General features: G+C 37.9%; 1 protein-coding gene across 1 annotated transcript; it reads right to left on the minus strand.

The window, feature by feature from the left end:
• Window positions 1-2: 2 nt before the first annotated feature.
• SFXN1 (sideroflexin 1) lies at window positions 3-27,690 on the minus strand. Its single transcript, XM_009486989.2, has 11 exons — window positions 27,463-27,690; window positions 15,697-15,871; window positions 14,902-15,072; window positions 12,151-12,249; window positions 10,907-10,982; window positions 9,743-9,828; window positions 8,359-8,486; window positions 7,788-7,837; window positions 2,496-2,545; window positions 1,781-1,828; window positions 3-321 (listed from the first exon to the last, which is right to left on the minus strand). Exons 1-11 carry the CDS (start codon window positions 27,581-27,583, stop codon window positions 225-227), a joined length of 1,101 nt encoding a protein of 366 aa, XP_009485264.2. The 5' UTR covers window positions 27,584-27,690; the 3' UTR covers window positions 3-224.

Raw genomic sequence — 27,690 nt, forward strand, 5'->3', positions numbered from 1 at the left:
CATTTTTTGGATATGTATGGTTAGACTTTTAATTGATACCAAAGTGGACAAAATGACCTTCTGTAATTTAAACACTACAACGAGGAAAGTCTTTAAATATAAAATAATGCGGATGATCAAAGTTGTTTAACAAAAGGAAAAATTATCATCTTCAACTATGTTGGCACATAATTCAAAAATAAGTTCACAAGGTTGTCCTTGAAAGATATTTTCCCTTCCTTGAATTATAATCCTTTATTAAAATATACACGTTCTAGTTCAGGGCTGTTCTCTCGGATCTTGGCTTGCAATTCTGGCTCCAAGCGTGTTACAGACATAGAACTAAGCAAAAGAAACAGTAAAATGGTTATATATAACAAGCACTTGAATGTGAAATAAGATGGACATTGCATCTGGTTAAACTTCCTGGACTGTCAAAAGAGTTTTCAGATTTTTTTTTTTTAACTTACGAAAGAATCATGCCCACAGACCAGGGGCAAATCAATCCCTGCTTAAAAGGCAATAAGATAGTATACAGAGTCAAGAAATGGCTGTTGCTACTACCATGAGGACAGGAATCTACTTAGTGGCTTGAGGTTGTTTGCTGGCAATAGAAACTTACCTTCCTAAAGGTGTTTTTATTAAATATAATGTATTTGCCTATTTAACCTACTGCCTGATTTTATTCAGTTGAATAAAAGGTTTATTTTTACAAGAACCATCTCACAATAAAGTGAATTAAGCTGCCAGGTCATTTAAGCAGCTGCAACTTCTTAAATACAGTTTAACGTCTAGTCTTCATATGAAATGGAGAGCCCTGGTTAAAATCAAGAACTGTACCACACTTGCTATGCTAGTTTGTAAAGTCATCTTCAGGTAGCCTAGTGACACTTATTTACCACAATTCTCTGTTCTGTGCCAGGCAGGGAAACAGATGGTGTCAGACTGCTTTGCTGTACTCAACCAATTGCATTGGATGAGAATTAGGTACTGTTTTCTGGAAGTCAAAAACTACTTTAGTTGCTCAGTATTTTAACAGATTCAGCTCCAGCTTGCATTGTTTAAGCTACATTTGGCTGCTTGTCAAGTTTAGATAACCACTAATAATATGAGAGGGACAGCTTAGTTGAATTTAAGACCCTGTTCAAACTACATACTGCCAGTTGAGCTAGCTTTATTTGTAGGTAACCCATCCAGGTTTCATTATTATTTCAGCTATAATGAATATTGTTTCTAAGGCAGTTTTCAGTACTGAGCTATTTGTGTATTGATGAAGAATTCCTTCTGGAATATACTAATTAAATGACAAATAAGCACATATAGTCAAGTGCTGTTCTGTATAACCAGAGGTGTTTCCAGCTGAAAATGAACTGGGCTCTGACTGTATTTAATGAAGCCATAACCTTACTGGACATGAATATGTTGTTTGGACCACATTAGCCTTTTTTTATGAATCATTCCAGTGATTCCTAACTCTGTATTATCAAGCTCAAACTTCTCAGCATGAAATAGCATGGTTAAACTCCTCACACAAACCTGTTGTTTGCTATCCCTACGTAGCTGCATCTCAAGCTGCTAGGAGTTTGTAAACAAAGGAGCCCAATTCAACTATTATATATTACTCATGAGTAACATAATTATTACTTTTCTGAATATTCTCATGTTTATCACACTTGTTATATGGGAATTAAGACTGTATGCTCTAGGAGGCAATGACCACTTGTTTCTGTCTTTTTGCAGTACCTTGCATGCATCTGGGAGTATAACATTAAAGTAAGAATAATGTAATAGGAATACGTACCTTTTCTGAGGAAACAGTGCACAACACAGGGGTGTTGCAAACACAAGACTAGAGGAGACAAAAATGGGTTTACGATATTTAGGGTGCTGAAAGAAAATTCAAAACCCTTAGGTATTGCCTTCTAGGCAGAAAGTGGCTTTTTTTTTTTTCATACAGTGAGGTGAAGTTCTGTGAAGTGCTATGTAATCTTTATTTCTCACTGCATTATACCTTATGAAATCATTTACCTACTATGTAGTACTAAATGCGTCAATACCATGCTTACAAATGTGTATAAAACTATCATTTTATGTCATTTCAGTGTTTTGCATTGGTGTACATGACAATATAAAATGCTAGACAACAGCAAATGAAACTCTCCGTTAACCAAATGTTTCAAGAATTCATCAACCTACAGGATTAGATTCCAATTATTGTTTATGGAGGTAGCAGCCAAAAGCATGTTTTCTAATCAGGCTGCTACATGCCTTTGCCACTCTTTCTTTCTCCCTCCCTCGGCTGTTCTTGGCAGCTTCTTCATTACTAACAGCTTTTTGTTTTTTTTTTTTAAAATATGATATTATCAGTTACAGATGTGGAAGTGAAATAACTCTGTGGCCTCATTAACTCTCTCAAGTTTTTTCTTCTTTAAACAAAGTGCAAATATTGCCACTTCCTCCAAAAAACCTACAAGTATCTCTTAAAATAGCAGACACAACCCAAAGAAATCACTTACCAGAATCCGACTAGTCCAACTTGAATGGGAGCACTCATCCATGGAAATCTCTGTTAAAAATAAACCACACACAGTGAGTACGGCATCTTTTCTCCTCTCTCTTCCCACCTTCCTGGAATTCTTGTAAGAGACAGATTGCACCTAAAAGACTCTTGGACGTAAATGAAAGCAAAACAGTGACCAGCAAACCTGAAAGCTGAGCTCCAGTTTGAGAGCCCAATCCCTTTGAAAAGTAATAAAAAAATTCCCAGTGATATCAATGTATGCTGTTATCCTGAGCAAGCGTCCCTTAGAAACTACAATAGGTGGTTGACTGTTTTACTTATGACCTGATCCTGAGTATGTGGGCCATTTCTTTGAGTCACACAAGCCCACAGTAGCTAGTGCCACAGTCAAAGTTTGGAGCAGTGCTGCAGGTGCAAGGTGCTGCCACACCTCCTAGGGGCACAGTGAATTTTGCCTAGGCATCCCTAAGAAGAGCTAGGTCTCATTACAGCTCCTGTCTCTTCAAGTGACATAAATGGTTTTAACTTACAAGTGGAGATTTACTTTGTGAGCAACAGCAACTGCAGCCACCAACCATAGGTAAGGGAGGTGTCAAGGAAAAATGTAAGTCTGCTGCTCTTAGCCCTTTCTCTTGTCTTATAATTTGCTTTGATGTGTTGGAACTTGCCCCTGTAGCAGTCTGGTAGACTCTAGTTCTGCAAGAGCACCTTTTATTAACGGGAAAAAGGGTAGAAGAATTGGGGGAAACAAGGCTGAGAAAGCAACGCACAACCTATGGATGCATTTTTAGCATATTCCTTATTACTGTAACTTTTGCAGAACTTGAACATATGCCAAGAAATAGGATAGTTTTCTTGTAGGCCTTTAAATGACTTAGGAATCCACTCCCCCCATGTTAGAATTTTAGTTGACATTAATTACTAATGAAATAAAACTAGACCTGTTTAAATGATACTGCTGCTATAATATAATCAGTTGTCTCCAGTAAGTAGGACATACACAACTGCTATGATAACAGGAAGTTGATTCTAAAGCAAAACAGCTAATGAGTTAAAAATCACACATTACAGTAGATCATATTTTCAACAAAGATTTTTTTTTTCTGCAAGAAGCAGTTCTCAAGATGTAGAAGTTAGAGGGGAAACTGGTCAACAAAAGATGGGCACTATTTGAAAGCAGAAAAAAAAATTAGAAAGCTCAGTAGGACAAAGCTTGGTGCTAAGGAAGGTCACAGCAGCGTAAGAGGCATGGAAAACAAGCCTGTGTAGATTAAACTTTCTCCAGAGCCTGAGGGAGAAGAAATGATGTAGAAGATTGCTTCTTTTTCTTTTTTTTTTTTTCCTGGGGTCAATCTGTAATCCAGAAATGAGTGCAGGAAGAACTGTGCAATTCAGCAATAACCTGCAACAACAGATAACAAATGGAAAAGGACAGCAATAGCAAGAAGGATAAAGAGTGAATGCAGCAGTGCTCCACTATTATGGCATTCCACTAAACACACCTTCATTTGACTCTCAGCTGAGATAAATTCACTCAAAATGCTTTACATTTTATACATTGGGAGAATTCATGACAAGAGATGGTGTGACTGACAGCAGAAGGGGTGTAGGACTGTGGCATTGGTAAATATTACACATATTTGGGAACACAAGTCAAATTCTGTACTGCAAATGACTTCAGCCTCTGAGGAGGATTAAAGGAGAGGGATGCTATGCATTGCAGTATGAGTGTGGGACCTGAGATACATAACGTAAGATCATTTGGGGCTTTTCTAACTGAAAAAACTGTTGGAGGGTGTCATGAGAGTAATAGATGGTTTCATGCCTTTATTAGAGTTGGTCATTAATCTGAGGGGGGGGTGGGGTCTACGAGTATAGACAATATAAGCAACATTTCATGCGGTAGAACATTTTTTGCCAAGGTACTTGACCTGAGTTACAGACTTTATTTTTCAAGAATATTACCAGGCTGCACTAATCAAGAAAGATGGTGAGGTAAAACTCTAACACTGGGAGGTCAATATTAAGAATTGGAGTTGCCCAGGGAACAATGTAAAACAATAAAGCAAAACTCAAATGCAGGCTGTACTTCCCTATAAAGAGATAAAACGGAGAAGTACAAGACTGCAGGAGAATTTACTGTGTTAGAGAACTATAATTTAATTCTGGAAGAAGGCAGTTCCCAATGAATTAGGATGTAATTTCCAGATGTTTTTATGGCATCTTTAGTGGTTAGTGCAAACAGAAAATGGAGAAATCATAATTAAGCCAACAAAAGCCATAAGGAGACTCAGCTTTTTTCTAACTGCTTCCTTTCATTGTTGTATCTCAAAATCTGTCAGCTTTCCCGGGCTAGGTATGCCTGTTCTCAAAAAAAATGAATAAATGAAATGACAGTTAAATTAGGAATGCATGGAGGACTCTAAGGCATTAGACACTCAAGAACAATGCTTAAAAAAAAAAAACAAACCCAAACCTCTCTGTTCTAGTTTTGTAACAGTTTTGAATGCATATTTTACTTGCAGACTAAGAGACCCTAAGGAGCTTGTTTTAAGGATATATGTGGAAGTTTCTGGAATCAAATGTTGATACAGTATGCAGAACAGGAGAGACACAGTAGCTGCAGCTGTAAGAGTAGTAATACAAATTAAAACTTCAGTGTTGATTCGAATTTTCAGAAGTTTCTCTGGAAAAAACCAATTTATTTCCTTAGGAGAAAGGTTACCTGTAACTAAAACAAATCAATAAACGCTGTGCCGCAGAGCAAGGTTGTTTATGGATCTTCCAGCTGCAGCAGATAAAATAACTTGGTTCTGCACGGAGCTAGTCAAGTGTATGCCAGTAGGGATAATGAACAGAGACATTATACAGCCTAATCAAGAACTACTACACTGCGTAATTGCATAAAAGGCAGCCAAAGCCACTACTGAAACCTACAGCAAAAGCACATATATATAATTTTTTTTTTTCCAAGTCAAGAAATAATTAGATTCTTTTTCAAGCAGTAAGTATGCACTTGTGTTCTAAAAACATTCTTGAGTCATTTTCTAGCAATAACTTTTGGGAATATTGTTAATTCATACTAATGTTACTACCAAAATGTCCTTGTGCAAAACAATGTCAGAATATGGGGGATGAACAGTGCTATATAACCTACATCTTATTTCGAACATCAGAGGATGATAGCCTGCTATCACTGAGACCAGCATTCCAGAAGCATTTCCTTCTCTCCGTCTTACTGCAGAACATCAGTCTATTTTCCTCAGCATTTCACACCATTTGACAATTTTCTGGCCTTGTGTGTTGCTTAATAGGCTTTGGCAAGCATACAAGAGTTATTTTCAAGAGTGATGGTGTACAAAGCAAAGGCTAAGGAAAATGAGTTAGTAAAGCATCGTGTGGATGGTGTTGGAGTACTGCAAATGGGATGGTGCTTCTGAAACCTCAAGAGAACATGCAGAAGCTGCTTGTTAAAAATGCAGCCCATTCCTTAATGGTTTTAATACTAATCTCTACAATGTGTTACCACTGACTACCTGCAGAGCAGTGTTTCACCTGAACTCACAGTCTTTGAGGCTGAGGGGGAGGAACAGGTGAGCATAAACGGTCATGAAGGTAGCAAAGACCACTGAGTAGTCACTGAAGAAATCGCTCATTTTTGCTGATCTGAAAAATTCACAACACCCTTATATTGATTATACCACACAAAAACAATAGATATTTGTCTCCAAACTCTGAGAATTGTTGCAACTTCTTCACAAATGTCATGTATTTGCCAGTTAAGTTGATAGCATTTGTGACATTTCTCCCATGTCAAATACATATAAAATAATCTTTGTTCTAGATTTATTTTTTTTTTTTTTTTTAAACAGTGGTGTTAGTGTTCCAGGTAATACGTTCTCAAGAACATAACAACAGTATCACAAGCTGCTTAAAGCTACTCTGCAAACAGGGTATGGGTCAAAAGAAATGAGCAATTAAGAATTAGCCAAATCGGTATAGGGCTCTTTATACTGCAGACAAATAGTGTATTTGGATGCACTGCAGGGTCACTTCTTTCAGGAGATATAAGCAGCACACGCTGACTTTCACTCTAAAACTCAAATGCCGCGTTTCCTGTTTTTACATTCTAAGCAGTAGTGTTTTCTGTTAACAAGGTGGGGGAAAAAAGCAGAGTGCTTCAGGAAAAAGAGTTTTTAAAATTGGACAACACTTGGGACCTCTTCCCAATGCCTCATTTACATATACAGAAGCACTTTCAAATGGTGTATGTAACTGGGTAATCTAACTCTGCAGAAGAAAAATGAAGGGCAGAAACAATAAGAAATATAATTTAAATATTTTAGAAAGCTTTATCTTAGACAAACAAACCCAGGTAACTTCCCCTGCTTGTCCTCCCAGTCCCCACCCAAACCACTTTTCCAAGGGAAGGTCTGGAAACTCAGACTACACTTTCTTTTCCTAACTTTTTCTAACAGGAAGGAGACTATTGTTCCCAGCTTGTTGGGTGGGTTTCACAGGCAGAGGCTTTGCCTGGAGCTATGCAAGTAAGTAAATCAGTGATATCAGCTGGTGAGGACGAAACACCCTTTACTGGTCAAGAACTATAGAGTTCCTCATCTGAATGTTATTTCTGTTGTGTTAGACAACCCCATAATTAAATTAATTATTGCTCTTTAACCTTTCAGGCACACACAGTGCATAATGTTGATTTAGTTTATATATTTACTTACACCAGATGTTTGACTTCACACTACATTAGCATAAACACAATATAGGAAATACGTAATCTTTGATGAAACATGCCCCTTCCATGCCTTGCTCATCCAGTAAATTCTAAAGGGTCATTTTTAAAAGAGATTTTTATCATTATTGTTGTTTCCAATGTTAAATTGCTACTACAGCAGCTAAGCAAAGCCTCCTTATTGATATCCTGAGAAAAAAGCATTATAAAATTTTAATTTTTTTTCTGATAAACTGTATTCCAAGTCTTGGTACAAGGAAGGTTTATTTACTAGGAGGAACTCTGCATTTTAAGAACAACTATAAAAATAACACAAAAGTTCTTATTTTCTTAATGTTATTTTACACTGTGATAAAAAGAACCAAGCTATCTCTAAGAAAGGCATAAAGAAAGCAACAGCTGTAAAGCAAGTTCTACAGTGACATCCTCCCAGAGTGGAGGCATGTTTGAAAGGCAAATATGAAGACTCAGAAAGTATTTTAAATTCGTGAAAATATTAATTTAAGATATGAAATACAAGTATGTAGATTATCTAAGACTAACCTTTAAAAAGGCTCTCTTTTCCAGTGTATTCATTATGAAGGGAGGAATCGCTGCAAATGAGGGGAGGGGGGGAAAAAGCATTAACCTTGGAGAAAAAGGCACTTGGTTTTCATTTTCTGTTAAGATGAACTAATACCTTAATAGAATTTTCACAGCCTTTTGTTATTAACTGAGCTTTCATTTCACATTGCCAATTCAAGATACTGGATTGGTATTTACAGAGGTAAATTCTCCCCATAAGCAAAACTTCTAATTTCACACGTGACTAAACCTGAGCTCAGTAACTTGGCACTGGTGAAAGCACCTACTCTTTACTAAACTAATTCCACTCAAGCAGAATTTGCTACCGTTCCTTTGCTATCTGTATCTGTTCAGCAATAGCACCCCAGGAGCTTCTTCACCATAAGACATGTACATTTCTTTGTGGAACTTCTTAACAGAAATGTAAATACTGCCTGCATAACTGTAAGATAATTTGGCCTCTCAGAAAAATCACTTAGATAGAATTTAAGCTTTCTTTCATATTAGGAACTGATAATCAGGAACTGCACGTGAATGCAGTTATTCTTACCCATGCCAGGAGCAGCCATAAGAATCCTTGATACAACCACCTGGGTAATTGCCTGCTGAGCTGCTTTTGTTGATTCACCCAGTCTGTTTCCATTCTCATCTGTGATGGGGATTCCAAACTTGAGTTCCCTGTTGAATAAGGGGTAAAAACAAAGCATTGACTGACATGCATTTATTCACCTTTTTTGTCACCTTATCTTTGTCCCCTTAAAATTGTCAATTTTAACAGTTATGGGTTTTATTTTATTTTCCAAGTTAGCCTGTTTATAACACTCTTTGGCACAAAGACTTCAAAAGGCAGAGAAAGATCTGGGGAAAAATATACTGAAAAATAAACAACTGAGTATTTGTAACAGCAATCTGCTGCTTGCGTCTGGTCACATGCATTCCAAGGGGGAAGAAAGGAGATGTGTTATTTCTGTAGTCCACAGAAGGGAGAGGTTCCTTCAAAAAGCAATTCAGAAAAGTGGAATTTTCTGGATTGCTTTGGAAGTAGTCTGTCCTTTCCAGCAGGCAACACGGGGAATACAGGAAGATTAGTTTCACTGAACTAAAACAGAAGTCTTCGTGAAAATTCCCCTCTGGCATTCTAGTCTGAGTTTTCATTTTAACCACTAAGAACATATCTGAAAGTATAAAAGGATGCACAAAACAAACTACATTTCTGTAACTGTATTATTCTCTGTTAGGTCTTTTGCTCAAGTGCAGGGTTAGGTGTCAAACTATTTTGGGGAGAACTTCTAAGGGAGTGAGAAGCAGACAGAAGGGCAGATACACTGAAGACTGCCTTTATTCTTCTCCTCATCTTTTATAAGAGATAAAATACTACCATGGATTGAATTTCATTGTAAATACAAAGTTTAAATATGCCCTTTTCTGCCCATAACCTTGTGTTTATAAGAGGATGCTTTTCATTTATTTTTCCCCACTTCTATTCTTAGGCCTAGTCAAATCAGAATACACAGGAAATTTTGTTTCAGAGAAAGTGCATGCTTTTGTAATCTCATATAATTAAACAGAACTGCAGAGCCTGACTGACTTCTGCATGTGAGATTTGAAGCACCATTTTGCACCAAAATGACTGCCTTTTTCCAAAGTGGAGTTGGTATTTAAAGGGTCCATGTGATCAAGTTTTGAAGGACTGGTCCTTGGTTTCTGAGATCCAAGACTGAAGAACTCTATGGATATTTATCTGAAGAGAATGAGGATGTTCTCTTTTATACCTGTCCCAATCAATCAATCAAAACAAGATCATGCATGAGGTTTTCGCAAGGTTCTGAAAGAAGCTAAAGATATATAACTTTGCTTTATTTAGTAACTTGCTGATCTAAAAACTCAGTAACATCCTTTCTTCTAGAGTAAGTGATCTTTGTTCTTTTTCCTACCTTTGTCTCATTAGTGGAATATTAATGCAGTTAGCAGCAGCAACAGCAGCAAAAGGAACAAACCGCCCTATAAGAGGCGAGACATGCTGTAAAAAACACAGGGAAGAAAGAAAAAAAGAAAAGGAAAAAAAAAAGAAAAATAATTACATCATAATTTTCTTTCCCAAAGGTCATATTAAAATGCTTCATGTGCTAATGATAGACCAGACTTATTTCCTTTAAATTAAAATTCAGTGAAAACTCACTGGTGGCACAGAGGTGAAACAACAAACAAACAAGACATAAGTCATAAATACTTCTCTCAGACCAAGCAGTGGCAGGAGACTGGCAAAACCAATCTTAATTTAGTGGCATCACTGCAGAGAAATGTCAGCTTCTGAGCATGCCTGTCAGCCCAACGGCAACACTGAATAGACCTTAACTTCCCTGTCTCTGCTGGCAAGGTCACAGCCAGCAACATCCATATCAGCTGCTTTGCAGATGGAAGCTATTCATCCAGTCAATGTCTTGTATAATCTGAATTACTCTACTTAGAATAGTCTCTCAAATGACTTGTGAATGCTATACCACCCCCCAGTACCTCAAAGCATAAACAGAGGGGTACAAAAGAGATTTTTGCTGGTTTTTTTTGTAAAGGACCTTTTTTTCTTGATTGTGTTGTGCACTTGTTTAAAGAATTTGAGTTTTCTGCCTTTAAGAGCAGCACCTCCTTACAAGTTCTTCAGCCAGTCTAGAGCAGGCATCCACATTTGCAGAAGTGATACTGCACCTTAAAAACACATCTATAGAGTTTATGGGATAATGAGTCCACATTGTTGTAATTACACATCCACTCCAATTAACTTTCAAATGCTATTAGATACTTCGACATGTAAAGAAGAAACTGCAAAAAAGGCACCTTATTAGATACAGTTTGTATTAACAAAACACAAGGCTGTTTGATATACATATAAGGAGGACAGGCTGTTTGAAATACATATAAAACCAGCTACATGGGGCAAAAATAAGGTTGGGATCTAAAGAAGGGAGCTGCCAACGACCATTACAACTCGATACTGGGAGCCGTGCATAACATGACACAGATACACAGGAGGAGAAATGAGCCATTATCATCTCATAGAACACTAAAGTCTAGTTAAGAATGGAAAAAAATACCAGCAATACCTTTGTTAGTGCATTAAGTCCTAAAGCTGTTGCGACAGCACCCGTGGTAGCAGAAACATAGGCTGCTCCCAGCTGGCTAAAACAAAAATAGAAGCATTTGTACAAGCACAACAACTACATTTATGTCACTTTTAAAAGTAATTATATTTTACACATGTAGTTATGCCCCCCCCCAAAGTTAAGAAGCAGACCTTTCTGTGACACTGCAATAAGATGTAGATGGAAAATTCAAATAGGACATTAAATTAAACACTACTTTTACTACCAGTAAAAATCACACGCAAACAACATTTTAACATTGAATGAGGTTCTGCTGGTTCTGCATTGCTATCTGTTTGGCATTTTCTCATGTGTCTCAATGAACACCTTGAAGGATTTAGTTCTGTATTTAATTTCCTAATTGCTTAAACTAATAAAATCAGTTTGGACTTCTAAGGCCATGTCTACAATAGTAATCAAAATCAACTGTACTGAAATCCATACATGCAGACCAGCTACGCTGCAGACACCCAAATCCAACACAATCTGCCCTAAAACATACTTTACATACTTCCCATCTAAGAGCTGTCTGTATACCCAAATCCAACACAATCTGCCCTAAAACATACTTTACATACTTCCCATCTAAGAGCTGTCTGTATATCCTCGTATATATCCTGTATATGCCTTTCTCCTGGACATCTGTAAGCAAGTCAGCCTCAAACCCAGGAAGTCAAGTACTGCAATTCCAGTCTCCTATTCATGTTTTCTAGCTTTCTGCATCTATTTAGTCTCTCTTCACCTTCAAGCAGAAACTAGTACTGCGCAGAGCAGTTCCTTGAAGGGTTCTCTTTTTGTAAATAAGCACACAGCGTGGTGTGTGCTGTACTGCAGGGCACTGAGAAGATGACACAGAGAGACACCTGAAGGTCCACACAAAATATCAACTTAGAAATATCCTGGTATAACACCAAACTGATGAGGCACTTTCAAATGGTTAACTGAGCAGTGCAACACAGACTCCTATTAAATCCTACGTTGTTAAGTGCTTATCATCAAGGTGCTTAGGCTTATCTTTAATAGCAGAAATGGAGTTCTCGCCGCCATCATTCTCAGACTTCTTGTCTGTGCATATCAAATTAATAATAAGCATAGATGAAAAAAACTTATCTCTCTATCACCTCAAACTTTAAAGCCCAACCATGTTCCAGTACATCAGAGAACAATTCATAAACACATCAGAAGTATCTGGTTCAGTGTCTGACCTGACGGTAATTGGGGCATCACCGCTCCTGTTCGTGTAATTCACTATAGCATTGAAGGACTGGTTAATCCACTGCCAAAAAACCACTGCTGGTGTCGTTCTTGGAAAGAGAAACAATTATTATTAATAAAAATACAGCTGAATCAACAGCACAGAAAAATGACAGCAAATCAAGAAAAGCAAGTGCAGGCAGTAATCACGCAGAGGTTCTTGTTTACCTGAATGAAACAATACAGTCAATGAGATAGTGTCCTAATAATGAAAGTACAAGCTACTTCTAAGAATAGAATTTAAAAGCATTGTAATTAAATAGCAAGGTTCACTAGGGACAAAGGTTTGTTGTAATAACAAAAGCATTATAGCAAACCTATCTATAAGAAAAACACATGGAGAAATATGAAACTCTTTAATTTCTAGAACACTTTTCTAGGGTTATTATTCCTTTACAGTCTGCTAGTTCTCTTAGGAAGCTCCATAAATGACTGAGAGGTGGATTTTAGGAGACAGGGTTTATCTTCTCAGTCTTCAAAGAGCTAATACGATGCCATTGTTTTAATAAATCCCTGTGACATTAAAACATTCAGTTGCATGTAGAATCAAATAAAAAGACACAACTCCAAAATGAAAAATTATTTTCATGAAAGTATCTGCATCTTTAAGAAGTACAGGTACAGCACAGAAATTAATCTGGTTCAGTACAGCATGAACCAGATGACCAGTCATTAAAAAAAAAAAAAAAAAAAACAAACCCTCCAAGAAATCTTCATAAATGATGTCAGTGCCAGTATGCAGATGCCTTAGGACAAAAAGGTGCTAACTTGTGAGCACTGGTTGTCACAGAGTCCCCATGTAACAAGCTAACGTGGTCCCTGTTAAACTGCAGATATAATAATTTTACAAATGCTTATGCTGGTAATTAACAAAAGCAACAGTCAATTTGTTTCACAGTGTACAGGGCTGTCTTGTGGAGGTATGAATGCTTCTGCTTTCAAACCAGTAGTGTACTTAAACAATGGGACAAACTTATGAAAAAGAAAGCCACTAAGGACCTCTGGATCAGGAAGTTCCTGATCCACAAATAGTTGGAGGCGAGGAGAGTATCCAGGGGAAAAGTGTTTTTTTGTGCACTCAGACCACAAACTCTGCCCCCAGTGGAGAAACCGCTGAAAATTCTGCTCCACCAGAATTTCAGTCAGGCCACCAAAAATAACATTTGCTACTGAAAACTATTTCTTGACCATTAAAATAACTTTTCATAGGACTTTAAAGCTTATACGTCATTAAATTATTAAATAACACAGGTAGTAATTGTAACAGGAATGTGGTTCTCATTGGACAGCTGACATGGAAATTAAGAGTGCTGAAGAAAAAGCAGTAGTTGTACCAATTATTCTGTAACAGGCAGGAAAGCAAAGCGGAGATGCTAGAGTAGAAGGTGTGTGTCCATCATGAGGCTTTGGTTCTGAAATGGGAAGATATGTTATCTCTTTAAATTGCAAAAAAAATTGAAATATTCAGGAGACTTGAAAGTGTATTCTTATTCCCTCTGCTTTCCAGTATCTGAATGAGATGCCTAAGTAACAGTGATAAACTAGCTGGATTTTTCCCATCACTACTGCTGTTCTTCCCCCTTTCTTTCTGTGCATGTGCAACTCTTTTTCCTGACTCATCTTTTCCCGTTTCCTTGCTACTGCTATGTAGAGGATGTAAGGCTTGCTATAAACTTCAAGCATGGCTCACATTGCCTTACTGCACACCCAAGAGCCCTTACAGGTACAACAAGGAATTTGCTTCTTCCACTGACGTGCAGTAAGATGGATGCTACACTGCATCATCCAAGGACTTCTACACAGTCCTGTTTGCACTGCTGAGGGTTTGGTCCAAAGAAACCCATGTCTTCCAGGCTAATAAACCACCTAGTTTTGAATCTAAGTGACTCTACCAATAATGCAAATAAAAGGTTTATAGCTGCTACAGGTATTATAGATAATAACAGAACATGCACAAAAGAATAAGCAGTTAACAAGAAGCAGTGCTAGTGAACGGGCAGCTGTACTGATGGTTTTATTCATATTCTCGACTGTGTTTTAAACACACGTGTACATGCACAATTCAAAATGTCCGTGCCTTTCTGGAGTGTGAGTCAAGAATCTGTAAAATCTCAGCACCAAAACCACTATTGTTATTTCCCCTGAACCTCCCACCAGTTCCTGCTAACAAAGCATTGTGTCCCAAAAATGTTTCTAACATGGAGTCTACTAACAGATGATACTGACTTCTGCTGTGGACTTCACTGTATTGGTGATTCAAGAACTACTGAGGAAATGGAAGGATCAAACAGGAGCTGCAGAAACTCAATGATCAATGGACCAAAGCATACCGAGTACTCACTTGGCAGACAGAACATCCTACGTGCCAGATCTCTAAGGTTAGAAATTCCCAGGTATTGCCTCCTCTTTGTCCTCCACACAACTCTCCTACAAGGATGGGATTTTGGAACATAGAACTTTCCCAGTTTGAGGAAAAGCGGGATGGTGAAGGAGAGAGGCTAAGGGCTTATCTCACAACTACTTCTAGAGGAAACCATTAATCAGTGTGAGGGAATGTAGAGAGAGAAGAGAAAAGGAAGCAAAACTTTACATTTTAAAATATTTATCATAAATGTTCTAAAATGATCTTTTGACAATAACATTGATTTTCACTTATCTAATTTGTAGGCAAATGTTTTACGTGTTATATTGCCATCACTTACCTATAAAAGGTCATCATACAACCTGTGATAGTCATGTTCATGGGTACCTGAGCTGACATTCGGCCAATCAAGACCATCTTTTCACCAGTATCTGGGTGAAAGGCTGAATCATAGATATATTTTGCTCTCCACAAGTCATCTTCTGTCAAGCCAGGTGCCACAATGCCTTGCCTTGGGACAAGTTAAAAAACAAACCAAGAAAACAGCAAAAAGCACAACTGTTATAAAATGCTGCAACATCCAGTGACAAATGTGGCATCAGAGGGTTCTGGGACGTTCATACTAAGTTAATCTAGCCTCATCATTAGCTTGTAGATCTTCTGCTTTTAAATGGACTGGTGAAATAAAAAGAATCAAAACTCCCAGCAGTGGTTATATTGGCTGAGTTGATATATCCAGCACCAAATTTCTATTTACTCAAACCTGTACTGGATTTTAGAGCTAGAACATCAAGCTAAATCTCTGGAGTCATTAGCATGAAACTGCAAATTTACTTTGTAAGTATTTAAGAAACTACTTGCTTCAAACAATATAATACTTAAGAGGAAGTTTTAAACTCTGTTGTCATATTAACTATTTTCAGAATTAGACACTTCTGTATTTCCGAATACTTAACAGGGGTTCTCAGAAGACATAATTACCCCATTCATTAGTGAATTTGTTTAAAAAAAGTGTTTCAAGCTCTGAAATAAGAAAAAATGAGTGTTTTAAATATCTCCTTTTAAATATATAACTATGTACTTATCATTGACATGGACTTTTTTGGGCCAGCAGTAAAAGTGATCAATGCCATACCTGTAATCATGCACAATTTTTCTTGCATTTTCCAGTTGGGCATCAGATAACAAAATATTCCGGGGGTCTGTTACGGTAAAGAAGTGACTGGCTCGTCCAACAAAAGTGCTTTGATCCCATCGGGGTTCCTTGATATTAATATTTAATGGTATATCCGCTGACATCCTCAAAAACTCTGTGAGGAAAACATGAAAATTTGCAATTCAGAATTCCACTTATTTCATAATGTATCTACAACCTGCAAGATGAAAACTGGTTATGCTTAGAGTAAAAAAAAAAAAACCCAAAGAACAAACAACTTGCAGAACTGAGGTTTAAAGGGGCAAGTATATATCCAGAAAGCAGATGATGTCAGATATCATCATGGGTTTTAATGAGGTTGGTATTGATAGAAGTAAAAAAAGTAAGAACTTAGTTAAATGTCTACAGAAATGTTTCTGTGCCTGTTTCCCCAAAACATTTATACATTACATCTCTGTAAGAGTACGAGTAGCTGATTATGAGGTAGAGGAACATCATATACATGTACAAATATCTGAGGATGAGGCAGATGCAAAGTATAGAAATTTATTAATAAATAGCTGTGCTAAACAATATACTAATCAGAAGTGTGCTTTATTTGAATGATAAATTAGTGTTTGCTGAAAATATTATCTTGGAGGGAAGGAGAGATTAAATATTTCAAGGGATGCCTGAAGAGCTGCTATAAAGTGCAGTGACAGAAGAAGTATTTAATAAAATCCAGTTAACTTCACTGGCACAGCAAAACAAAACAAAAATTAGGAACACAAACCCAACAATTTCTTTTAATAAATGTTGTTTCTCTAAATCCATGTTTAACAAAACAAAGATTATATAATGCAACAATTTGCCACATTATGAACACATGACCAGATCTCCTAATGATATGTCAAAGCTGGTTAAAGAACTACAATGAAAGGCAGTGAACTAACATAGCTGTGCATTTATGGGGCCTAAACCCCAGAAAATTAAAAATTACTTCAGAATTACTAAGTTTACTTCAACATCTAATGAAAGAAGTACAGTCCCTGCATAGCACAAGCTATAGGAACTTTAACTTCCTTAGGAGAAATTTCTGCAACACATTTAATAGCCAGTTAAAAAGAAAGCGATCCTCCAAATAAAGCTTGTAATTCAAATATGGCTGAAGTAAATTGGACCTATAAAAATACAGATGATCTCACATAGCACTTTATCTGTTTTAATAGGAAAACCATCATCATTATGAGAACAACTGATACACATGGTGAAAGTGGCCACTGAAGAGTATTTTCATCTTAACTCAAGAACACTATGAAGTTGTGTGAGACATTCTGGTCAATTTGATGACACTTACATGATATAGAACAGAAAAAAAAATACAAAAAGAAAGTAACTAATCATGTAAAGTGTCTCCATCATAAAAAAATGTGAACTTCATGGGGAAAAAAGGAGAGACCATTCATGAAATTTGAAGAAGCTATTGCCCACCTCTCAAATGTAATTATGATCCTTCTCCTCTACCTCAAGTGGAAAAACTTGAAAGTCTTTGGGAAAGTAAATTTCTACAGAAATAAAGGCTTAAGTCTCCCCGTCTATCATAACCAGCCCTAAATAGGCAACTTAAAGCAACAGGAAGGAGGAGGAAACTAGTCAATATTTAGAAGACACTACAGAGCAGCATTTCTAGCAAAAAAACCCGCAAAACACCACCCAAACCCCCAAAAGTCTGTTCTTGAAAGTGAGCTAAAATCAGCTCGTAGTTGTACAAGAAGGAGATTATACATCTTTGTAACATCTCTCACAGGAACCATGAAATCAACTTTTTAAGCAGATGAGGACTGTGTAAAAATTATTTTGCCTTGAACCACTTATCAGTCAGAATTGCTCTCAGAGTGGGAATTATTCAGGGAAAAGACTGTCTTCCCTGCGTTTACCCAGACTTAGCATTTTTATGCTTATGTAATAGCACAAGCATGACTTTTATTTAGGACTTCTGTGGTTATTACTGTGATTTAATGACAATGAAAACCTAGTGGCCACATACTATCTTATGGTGTACCGTACAAACATTACGGGAAGTATTTGATTTTCGGATACATGATCTGGCAAGAAGAACTGCCGATGATGTTCAGATTGCTCAAATTCTTCCCAATGTTACATGTGCTCATGAAGTCAATAGAAACTGTGTATGCACAGGCAAGATGGCACTAGAGCACCAGACACGACTGTAAAGCTGTAAAGATAAGGTTGCAAAAATGCAGAATAACTGCATTATACATGAAGATAAACAATGTTTAAAGAGGATTTGGCAAGTACATTCTACTCAGCACTGCTGAATATTCGAGGCAAAGTCTCATGTGTGGTAACGAAGAAAGCAAAGTAACCTACTGCTAGTACACCAAACTTTTGAGAACCTAGAATGAATTAAATAAATAATAACGAAGGGTTGTCCTTCACAATCACAGCATGATTAACAGCTGAACAATGAAAATGTCATATCTCAGCTAGTATTACTAAATAAGTTCGTTAAAAATGTATTAGAAAATCCTGATTTGGTGCCACTCAATAAAAACATCCTTCCTTTTGTGCGTTTACTGCTAATGAAAGTTTCTTTTAAGTTAAATAATCACTTTCTATTAAAACCCAAGGAGTTTGTTTTCATCAAATGAAAAAACCAAAACAAAGCATTTAGGACGTTTATGTATTACTTTTATGTTTAGCTTGTATTATTTCTGATAGAACAGTGAAAAAACAGAAGCCTCAAATAAGAAAGATCTCTGCTTTCCACCAGACTCAAGCTCTTCCTTGAGCAAATAATCTCTAATTCTACAGAACAGATTTCATTATTGAATTTTACGCAAGCTAAATCAATTTGGTTGGAAAACACACAAAAATTATAACCTCACAAGTATCTGTGTCCTGCTCTCTAAATTTTCCTGACATCAGGAGAAACTCCGAGCTGTACTGGCAAAACAGAGCTGTTTGCCTTTGCAGTGTAGGTAGCAATTGTGTAAAAACCAAGCTGTGTTTCTACAGATATTGCTGAATTCTGGATAATCATGAACTGACAGCACAGGCTGCAGGTAGGACACCAGTAGGATTGCTTTTGTGTTTTCCTGATAAACTGTATTAAGGACTTAAATGCTCAACTAATCCTTTCCAGACAAGTTTCAAACTTCCCAGTTTCCACTCCAAGTCATCATGTGCAAGGTTGTTTCAAAGACTCCCGAATCAGTACAAGCTCTCACAGCTTTTACTGCAATAATTAACACCCCCCAGCTATTCGACAAAAGCATAAATCATTCTGAATGCTCGGACAAAGGAAAATATATTGAAGTATCTCCAGAAAATGGTACTGTTAAAAACATGGGAACATCTGAAATCACAAGGCCAGGGTTTTCTTATACCTCTCTCCATCCAATGCAGTGCTCTTTAGGTATTAATATGTGAAACCAGAACAAATGATGAAATAAAGCCAGTTTCTACTAACAAAAAGTAAGACCTTCTTATGACCAGCACCGACCTGAGAACTGAGCACACAGAGCTGGATTTAGCCCTTTCTCAAGAGTTAAAAAGCTCTGTTCACTTGGCACTGACCCCAGCCAGCAGCTCTGAACCCCTGGGTACGATGAAGACTCCCGTAGTGCAGTGTCGTCTTTCCCATCAGGTGTATCCTACATGGAATATGAGCTATTTGATGCAGTAAGTTATTGCATAATTTTAGTTTAATACATTAAAATGTACTGTGAGGTGCAACAGAAGAATATGCTGATTGTATTTGGTGAATGTTATGAATATTTAAAAGCTATTTGGTCTATTGTGTTTTACCTGTTAAAGAGGTGATCCACTACTGCATAGAAATAGTTGCCAAGTATGTGTTTCAATGATTAAAATGAACATTGATGAATTTATTTAACATTATTAGATCCGACCTACTGAATACACTTTCTTGCTCTTTCACTACGTCATTTTTCCCTAGTGGCCTTCAGTTTTTCTTTGGTACAAGAGACCTCAAGAAAAATATATTGTTCCAAAGGCCTGTTCATGTATTAAAATTTGCAGTCATTAAATAAGTAAGCATAAAGCAAGTATACAAGGAGCATCAGCATTGCTGCTCCAACTTAAAGTAAATATAATTGTGATTCAACTACCCTCATATCTTGAAGTTTCACCACCAAGTTAGGGAAGGTCCTAAAGCTTCCCAGGATACTAGAAGGCTAATATACGTGCTACAGTAGGGGAGACTAATCTTTTCCTCCTCCTTCCACTCCCATTTCCTTCACTGTTAAGTTCATTATTGTATGGCAGCTTTTATTAAGGTCTTTACTATATGCTGAGACAGGATTTCCCTACAGTGAAACAGTAACTCTTACAAACTTCAAGAAAATAAGGTTCCATAGCAATATATCATCTACTAAGCTAACCTTGAAACATAGAATCATAGAATCGTTTAGGTTGGAAAAGACCTTTAAGATCATCCAGTCCAACCATTAACACTATCAAGTCCACCACTAAACCAATTAAGCATGAAGGCATTTGTATCAGAATTATAAATAACTGACATTAGACCAGACAAATCTAACACTGTCTTTTTGCAGCTTATTCCAAAGACATTTAGAGGTGTTACCAGCGTTTCAGCACTGTTAAGGAGCATCCTTCTCCCCACATGCAGGTAAAAGAAAGAGACAATTAAATAACATAACTTGGCTCAAAACCACAGGTCAAGTCGCAAATGACAGCAGAACCTAGACCTCCTGACCTGTGCTCTAATTACTGCTGATATGGCAAGACACAAGTTATTATTTCACAAAAGTAACGTGGAGAGATGGAAAGGCACTGGGTAAGAAGCAGAGAATTAATCTTTCACTTCCAGCTGAATATTCTCGTCTTTCTATTCCACGTTCCTGTTTGCTCTAAGTACTTCCACAATTATGAAACAGTTTAAACCACCACAATGCAGAGACACCTGTGGATTAGGAGGATTATTTTAATGTGATACACTTCTCATCAGGCATGCTGCAGAACAAACACAGATCATGGAAATGGAAAAAGATTCAGGACAGATTTGGAGAACAGAGTTCTCATGCAGAGCATCTGAATAGCAGATGCTCCTTAGGTTTCTTTTCACTTTCTTAGTACTATACCATTAAAGACACCCTCCTGTGAACACTCATATATTGTGAAAAACCAGACCACCTTCTGGGCTAAAATGGTAACTGCTGGTTTTGCAGAGCAGTACCCTATGAAAGCAGGGTGAACGCATTTATTCAAAAATTCTTTTCCACTAAAAAAAAAAAAAAATCTGTACATTAGGGCTGCTAAGTTGTTCTATGAATGCTTCCCTATCGGTATATTAGTAGGAAAGTCCAAGTTTAAATATTTTTATAATTAAATTATCAGTTTCATTAAGAAAGATTAAAAACTGCTTAGGATAGCTTATGTTTATCTGTTTAAAGCTGTCTAATGAATGCTTAATAAAGCAGTCGATAAGTAGAAGCTCTTTTCTTTCTTTTCACTCTGATTAGCATATATACTACTGGGTTGTCTGTGAATTGTTACAATACTTATGATACCTCTGTCCATAAAAACAAGTCCTTTAGAAATAAGAAGTCTAAACAATAAGAATCTGCCTTCACTGCAGATGGTTCATGGTTCAATTCAGGATCATTTCACTCCATTTCATTTAGCCTACCCCAGCGAAGGTGGATCTACAGAAAATAGGACTTACCATTTTCACATCCTACCTTTATCCGCTCCCCACTTGATCTACTCTGTGTCCGCTGTGATGCTCCTTGAGCCCCATGTGCTGATATAACTTACTACCCTAGCAGAAAACTAATGCAGCAGAAAGGAAAGAGAGGCCAGCTCAGTCTCCTGGATTAGTATGTCGAACTGGCACAGTAGGTCTGGGAACACAAAAGGTCTGCACTCCCACGCTCCTTCAACAGACTAACCAGTGACCACCTTGGGCTACCATTTGGCTCAAGTTCAGGATCTGCAGATATGTGAGGAGCCAGATGCAATGCAAATCTTGAAGCCTAGCCTTAAATCTGCAGGGAAGACAACGGACAAGAAACATAAAGCATAGATAATTTAAAATGTTTTAAATGGCTTGCCAGAGTCAACAGACTGAAAGTCTACATTATAGACCAAGAAAATGGGTGCAAGAGAGACCTAGCTTGCTATAAACTGGAAAAACTCCCAGTCCTTGTGTGCCTACACAGCAAAAAAAAAGTATGATGGTAGCAAGAGCTAACATGATCTGAGTAGTAAGGGTAAGAGAGTAGCCAGGGTGGCCATAACACATGCTAGCAGAGTAAAAGCACCCCAAAGACAACACACAACCACTCTGGCTGCCAGCACAAGGTAAAACTCCTGTTTCGATGCCTTTCTCACTGCTGTTACATGTGCTAGCCAGACTAAGTTAGCAGAAGCATGTCATCACATGCTTTGGTCTCTCTTTCTCCTTGTAAATCCACCAAAAAAAGGGGTAGTGCTGCAGCAGCAAAAAGCAACCTAGCAGGAAAATGGCACACATACATTAACAGAGGACACTTGGCACGTGCTACAACAAAAGACCATGCTTGAAATCAGTGTGTCCGTTCAGAAAGATAGCAACAGAGAACATGGACTTTAATATTACTAACCATAATAAAGATAAAGGATAGTAGATAGCCTCCAATCCTGCATAGGATGGGGGGGGGGGGGGACAGGACAGGTGTCCACCCTGCAAAAGATTAGATCTCATGCAAAAAGGGATTAAAACTTTAGGTGACAGCTATTTAAGTATACAAAAACATCATCTTCTAAATGATGCGATTGACATAATTGACTTGCACTTTAAGAATATACGTAGGAACAATGCTGTTCTAAATAAGTTTAAAATAAAAATCATAAAGACTGTGGGCAGGGACAGACCACCAAGGGCCACAGAGAAGGAACAGATGTCATCATGCACACATGGGAGTGTAAAAAGTTCAGACACTGGAATAATACAATTTGGACACACATAAAACTTGCAGTGAAGTAAAAAAGGTTGCTGAGTTTGCCAGTCCCATGACTCTGAGTCACAGATCTGTTACAATGGTGCCTAAGAGAACCAGTGAATTTCTGTCTTGAAAACTTGCAAGTTTTCCAGCAAAATATTTTTAGAATAAAAGCCCCACCTCTTGATTTAAAGAGACTGTAAGGTCCTACTCATGACTTATCAGCCCCTATTAGCAAATGCTGAAAAGGGAAATAAATCCCATAAAGCAAAAACACATGCCAGTAAAATGCCTATGTACATTGAAGGGATCCTCTTATAAAACAAAATGCCCCACTATAAAGTAAAAATGGTGACTGTGCACAAAAATGGTTTCATCAATATATTATCCAACAGCCATGCAGTCATCATCATCATAAACTGTATGGCTTTTTTTAAATTTTATTTTTTATTTAAACAGTGAGACTGTAAAACTGCAAAAAAATAGGTACAACACCCTCAATTTACGTTGCTGCAACAGTACTTACCTAGCTGTCACCTTAATTTTCACATACAATTTTAGAGGGGTGCTTCTGTTTGCATTATCCATTCAAATGCTCAATAACAAAAGCACTGTAATACAACTATTTAAGATTTTATTATTATTTTAACTACAATGCTTTGTGAAGGGTGTAACTCCACTACCTTCAGTGATGTAATTCTCCATACACATTGTGTGCCCAAGATTTAAGTTCTCATTATCCATATATCCATAATAGAATTGTGTAAACAAAAAATAAAGGACATCTGGGTTAAATTTAAAAAAATCCATCTGAACCCTGAGATAAGTAGAAAGCGTGCAAAGGGACTGGAAAGTAAATGCACAAATCCTCTAGAACAAAGATAAAGATGTTTGCTTTGTTACAGTCAACTAATGAAGGCAAACTTCAACAACTACCTAACACTTAAGTGCCTATATATAAGCATCTCAATTTATTGTTCCCACACCTGTTGCTATTCAGTAAGCACCAACAGAGGGGAGACCACCTGCGAAATAGGACAAAACTTTGAATCAACAGCACCTTAAATTTTAAGGTGGAAAGGTAAGGAGCAAAATTACCCAATCTGATCTTGAAACAACTCTCTCCCTCAAACAACTCCATTAACAGAGGATTTGGGAAACAACATTAATTTTGCAAATACAAAAGTTACTGTAATAATCCACACTGAAAAGTCACTTTGCGGTCATATTCACAAGGGAGGATCAGCAGTACTGGAAAGGATAAAAGACAACATCACAATGCCGTCAAACAGTTAACATCTATCATGGAAAGTAGGCAGTAAGGAAGGAAATAATACGTATTTTTGGCGTTTCAAACAACAAACCAATTAGAAATGTATTTAGTAGAACCACTTGTATCTGCAAACCCTGAAGCTGGTAATAATCCGCACTAGAGTAAATTAAATCAGTAATAAAGAATGGACTATGCTCTCTGGCACATTCGTATCATTAAATCCTTGCAGTTTCCAAACTTGGGCAGCTGTATCCAAACTGCCCATGGAGAACAGCAGCTAAATCCCCCCTGGTGCTGCCGGATTGTCTGGGTGAGCATCAGCTGTCCTGGGCAAAACCTCTCCACGCTGCGCTCCAGCAAGTTAGCAATATGGGTGACCACGTTCCCATGACCAGGAACATTTTTTGGCACTGTTTAGCTTCCCAGCACTGACACAGAGGTTTGATTATTCATGCGTTTCACACTATGGCTCTTCCTATGTACGAAGGCATACTTTCAGAATCATAACTGTGATTGTGTGTTCATAAAGTTTTTCATAAATATCTAACTGTCAAACTAAAGAAATGGCCATGGCTTGCCATGTACTTGGCACCAAAAGTTGAGCTAAAGATGTGGTTCTGTAGACCAGAGGCAATTAGATGTGGTGATACAGATGGCAGATCACAGAGAGGACACCGCTGTGTGAAACCATGATTCCCAAGTGCTTTAAAGCAAATTTCACTGCCAGCCTCTCCTCTACCACTCTCTCTCTCTCCAAATCTCCCTGCTGCTGCCTCTCTTAAAAAATAATTACATAAAAACCAGTACAAAGTCTGATCAACAGTTTTAGTACAAAGGCTACGTTTAGATTTGCCACAGAACCAGCAATTGTAAAAGATTTTTAAACAAGGTTTAAAGGTTAACAGCAGCAGTTGCCGCAATTCTACAAAATGCAGATTCAGGAGTTGCCAGGAGTTCAACTCTCTGCTGTTCCTTTTCAAAGTTCACGTATTAAACACCACACTGAAGGTCATATAACCACTTTTCAAAACAAAGTGATAGCCAAAAGAGTAGCAATGACTATTTAATTTATTTCAGGCAGTAATATACCACTCAATTTTGAACAACCCAGACATTTGATAATTTATTTTAAACCCTGTTGCATGACTGGATAATCCAGATGGGCACATGATCTGGGAAATTCTGGGCAACTTAAACTCTTACAGCAGTGCATGAATGATGAAAAGCAGCTTTGCTACCTTCCTTGGAACCATTATATTTTCTTATGTTACTGACACCTTGTATTTTAACCCAAGTGTTGAAAAAAATCTGCTCCACAATTAAGAAACTTTGCCAGGTATGTCATTAATTTTTCCAGTATCTAAACTAAAATTGGGAATAGAGCAACAGAAAAAGAAATTTCTTGGTGGTGTAACTGTGAGCCCAACTCTCCATGTCTGATCTAAGCACACATTTTTAAAGCTACAGTTGCTGTTCCGAGTCAAGAAGCATCCCTAACGGCAAAATGGCCACTCCTCGAGAGACGCAGACCGCTTAGGTTGCCAGGAGAGCAATATCATCAGAGAGAATATTTGTGAGAGAAACTCGCCTGAGAACTACCCCAGAAGCAGGCTTTCCTCAACAGATACAAACGCCTGAATTCTCTTGAGTGAGGATCCTTCAGCAAACGTCCTTAGACTGGGTACCAGATAGGGTACTGCTTCACACTCTATACAGAATTTTCTGTTGCCTTTTGCTTTTATGGGGGCTGGAGTCCAGATTATAGCCTCCTGCACCTTCCCCTGCAGAAGGGGACTCTATTAATGAGAGCAGCCTTTCACCTCTCTTGCATGCAATTTCAGAAAGTCAGCAAACACTGAGCTGGGGGAGGGAGAAGAAAGAAGTCTAAGTCCAAAAGCAGTGCAGACATAATTGTGATAATGAACATTGCGACATCTTACTTCTTAGTGCCCAACTCCCAAACTACAACCTGCAACCCTCTGTTACAAAGCATGGGACACAATGGGTACTCTAGCTTAAAAGAGAATTCAAACCAGCCCGCATACAGCAGGGCGAGTGAGTAACGTAGCCAACACAAATGCTGAAAGAAAGATGTAACTTGTACCGTGTCCTTTACTGGGCCTTAGACCCCTGACTTCAGCTGCTGTAAAGATGCTCAGGTCAGATCATGATTCACAAAATCTCCTAGAGGCAACTAAAAGTTCCTTTTTTGAAAAATGATAGTGAGGCTTTTCCCTGAAAACCCAGTAAAATAGAAGGTAACAGCAGTACCTCTTTCTTACCAGAATCATAAAGAATAGGAATAATTCAAAAGCTAGAGCCAGGTGCTGCCGAAAACGTTTCATGTGCAGATTCACTGGGAGAGAGAAAAAAAGATTCGACACACTTAGGCCCCTAGGTCTCCATTCTTCAAAGCAGTCCCCTAAAAGCCTGATGTCCAGCTGTCAATGCCCTGGTCTGGGAAACGAGAGACATAGGCGGGAAAATCTTGAGGTTGAGAAAAGTACCTGCTGCTATAAAATGGGGAGAAGAACAGCTTCTCTTCTTCCTCTGACATGTTTATAAACCAAAGCGCCCATGGCCGCCTGTTTGTTTTTGCAGACTTGAGTTCTTTTGAAGCATTTCCCATGCTGCTTTGATAGAGAAATACTCAGGGATCCTGTTAGGCCTCTTTATTCCTCAGATAACACATTGGCCTTTTTTGGGACTCCTTTGCCTGAACAAACTCACATTTTTCTTTTCCATGAGCAATGCCCACCACAACAGCTGCTATGTTGGCTTAGGAGAAAAGACAGGAAATTAACTACCCTGTGATTAGTAAAAGGTGACCTATTCTACTTTAAAACTACAACACATTGGCAACGCAACAGCAGAAAGGGGAACCCAGCTACTACCCGTATTTTAATTGCTCTGGCAAAGAAAAGAACACAATGCGTTCTCCAGCAATGTCAATCACGGCAATACAATTAGTTCAAATGAGAAGCACTAATAGATTTTTAGGGGAAGAAAGCATTTTTGCATGATGGCAAAAGAGCACATATCAGACTTACTGGGGTCATTAAGCAATGGTATTCCTCTATTTGCACTATGTTTGCTACCACAGTTTGAAAGAAGCAGCACAGCTGATGAGTGGGAGAAGTATGATGCAATGTACTTACACCAAATGTTAACAAAGCCACTTGCCAAGTTTTCCTTCCCCAAAGCAGCTTCTATCAGTAAATATCTATTTAAATCACAAGGAAAAAAATTTTTGTCTACACTATGATTTTTCCTACTGCAATCATAAAACCAAATTGAACACTGGCAAAGGCAAATCATGGCAACACTACAAGATACTTTTTTTTTTTTTTGCTTATAAATGTACATCCCGCTTGTAGCCTAGCAACAAAAGCAGCAGTCTGTGCTAAATGGATAAAGCCTGCTGCTGGGGCTCTCTCCTCAAAACAGCAGCCATCTTTGGCCTGTAACTTGACAAGAGATTTCATCATTCTGCATTAAAGCTACCTCCAGATGTTAGAGGTTGCCGCAGCCAGCTCGGCGCTGTCGGCTTTCCATTTGCCACCTCCTCTCCCATTGCATGAGGTGTATCGCAGAGACATGCCACATGTTCACTTTGTCTCTTCATTAAGAAAAATAAAGCTTCTTTGCTAAAAAGGGTTAGTGCAAGCTCTTTATTTCAGTCCTGATTGCTGCAAGCTTGTCTCTGCTCCTTGTTTTTTAACAGCCCCCCCG

Source organism: Pelecanus crispus, chromosome 8 (genome assembly GCF_030463565.1).
Source record: "Pelecanus crispus isolate bPelCri1 chromosome 8, bPelCri1.pri, whole genome shotgun sequence".
Classification (NCBI taxonomy): Eukaryota; Metazoa; Chordata; class Aves; order Pelecaniformes; family Pelecanidae; genus Pelecanus; species Pelecanus crispus.

Excerpts from the sequence above, each read along its gene's own strand:
- SFXN1 (XM_009486989.2), bottom strand. The coding sequence starts at position 27,583 with ATGAAGAGACAAAGTGAACATGTGGCATGTCTCTGCGATACACCTCAT. Across the intron at positions 2,546-7,787 it reads AAAAGAGAGCCTTTTTAAAG|AGATTTCCATGGATGAGTGC; the intron begins GTTAGTCTTAGA and ends TATTTTTAACAG. Across the intron at positions 1,829-2,495 it reads GTTGGACTAGTCGGATTCTG|TCTTGTGTTTGCAACACCCC; the intron begins GTAAGTGATTTC and ends TGTCTCCTCTAG.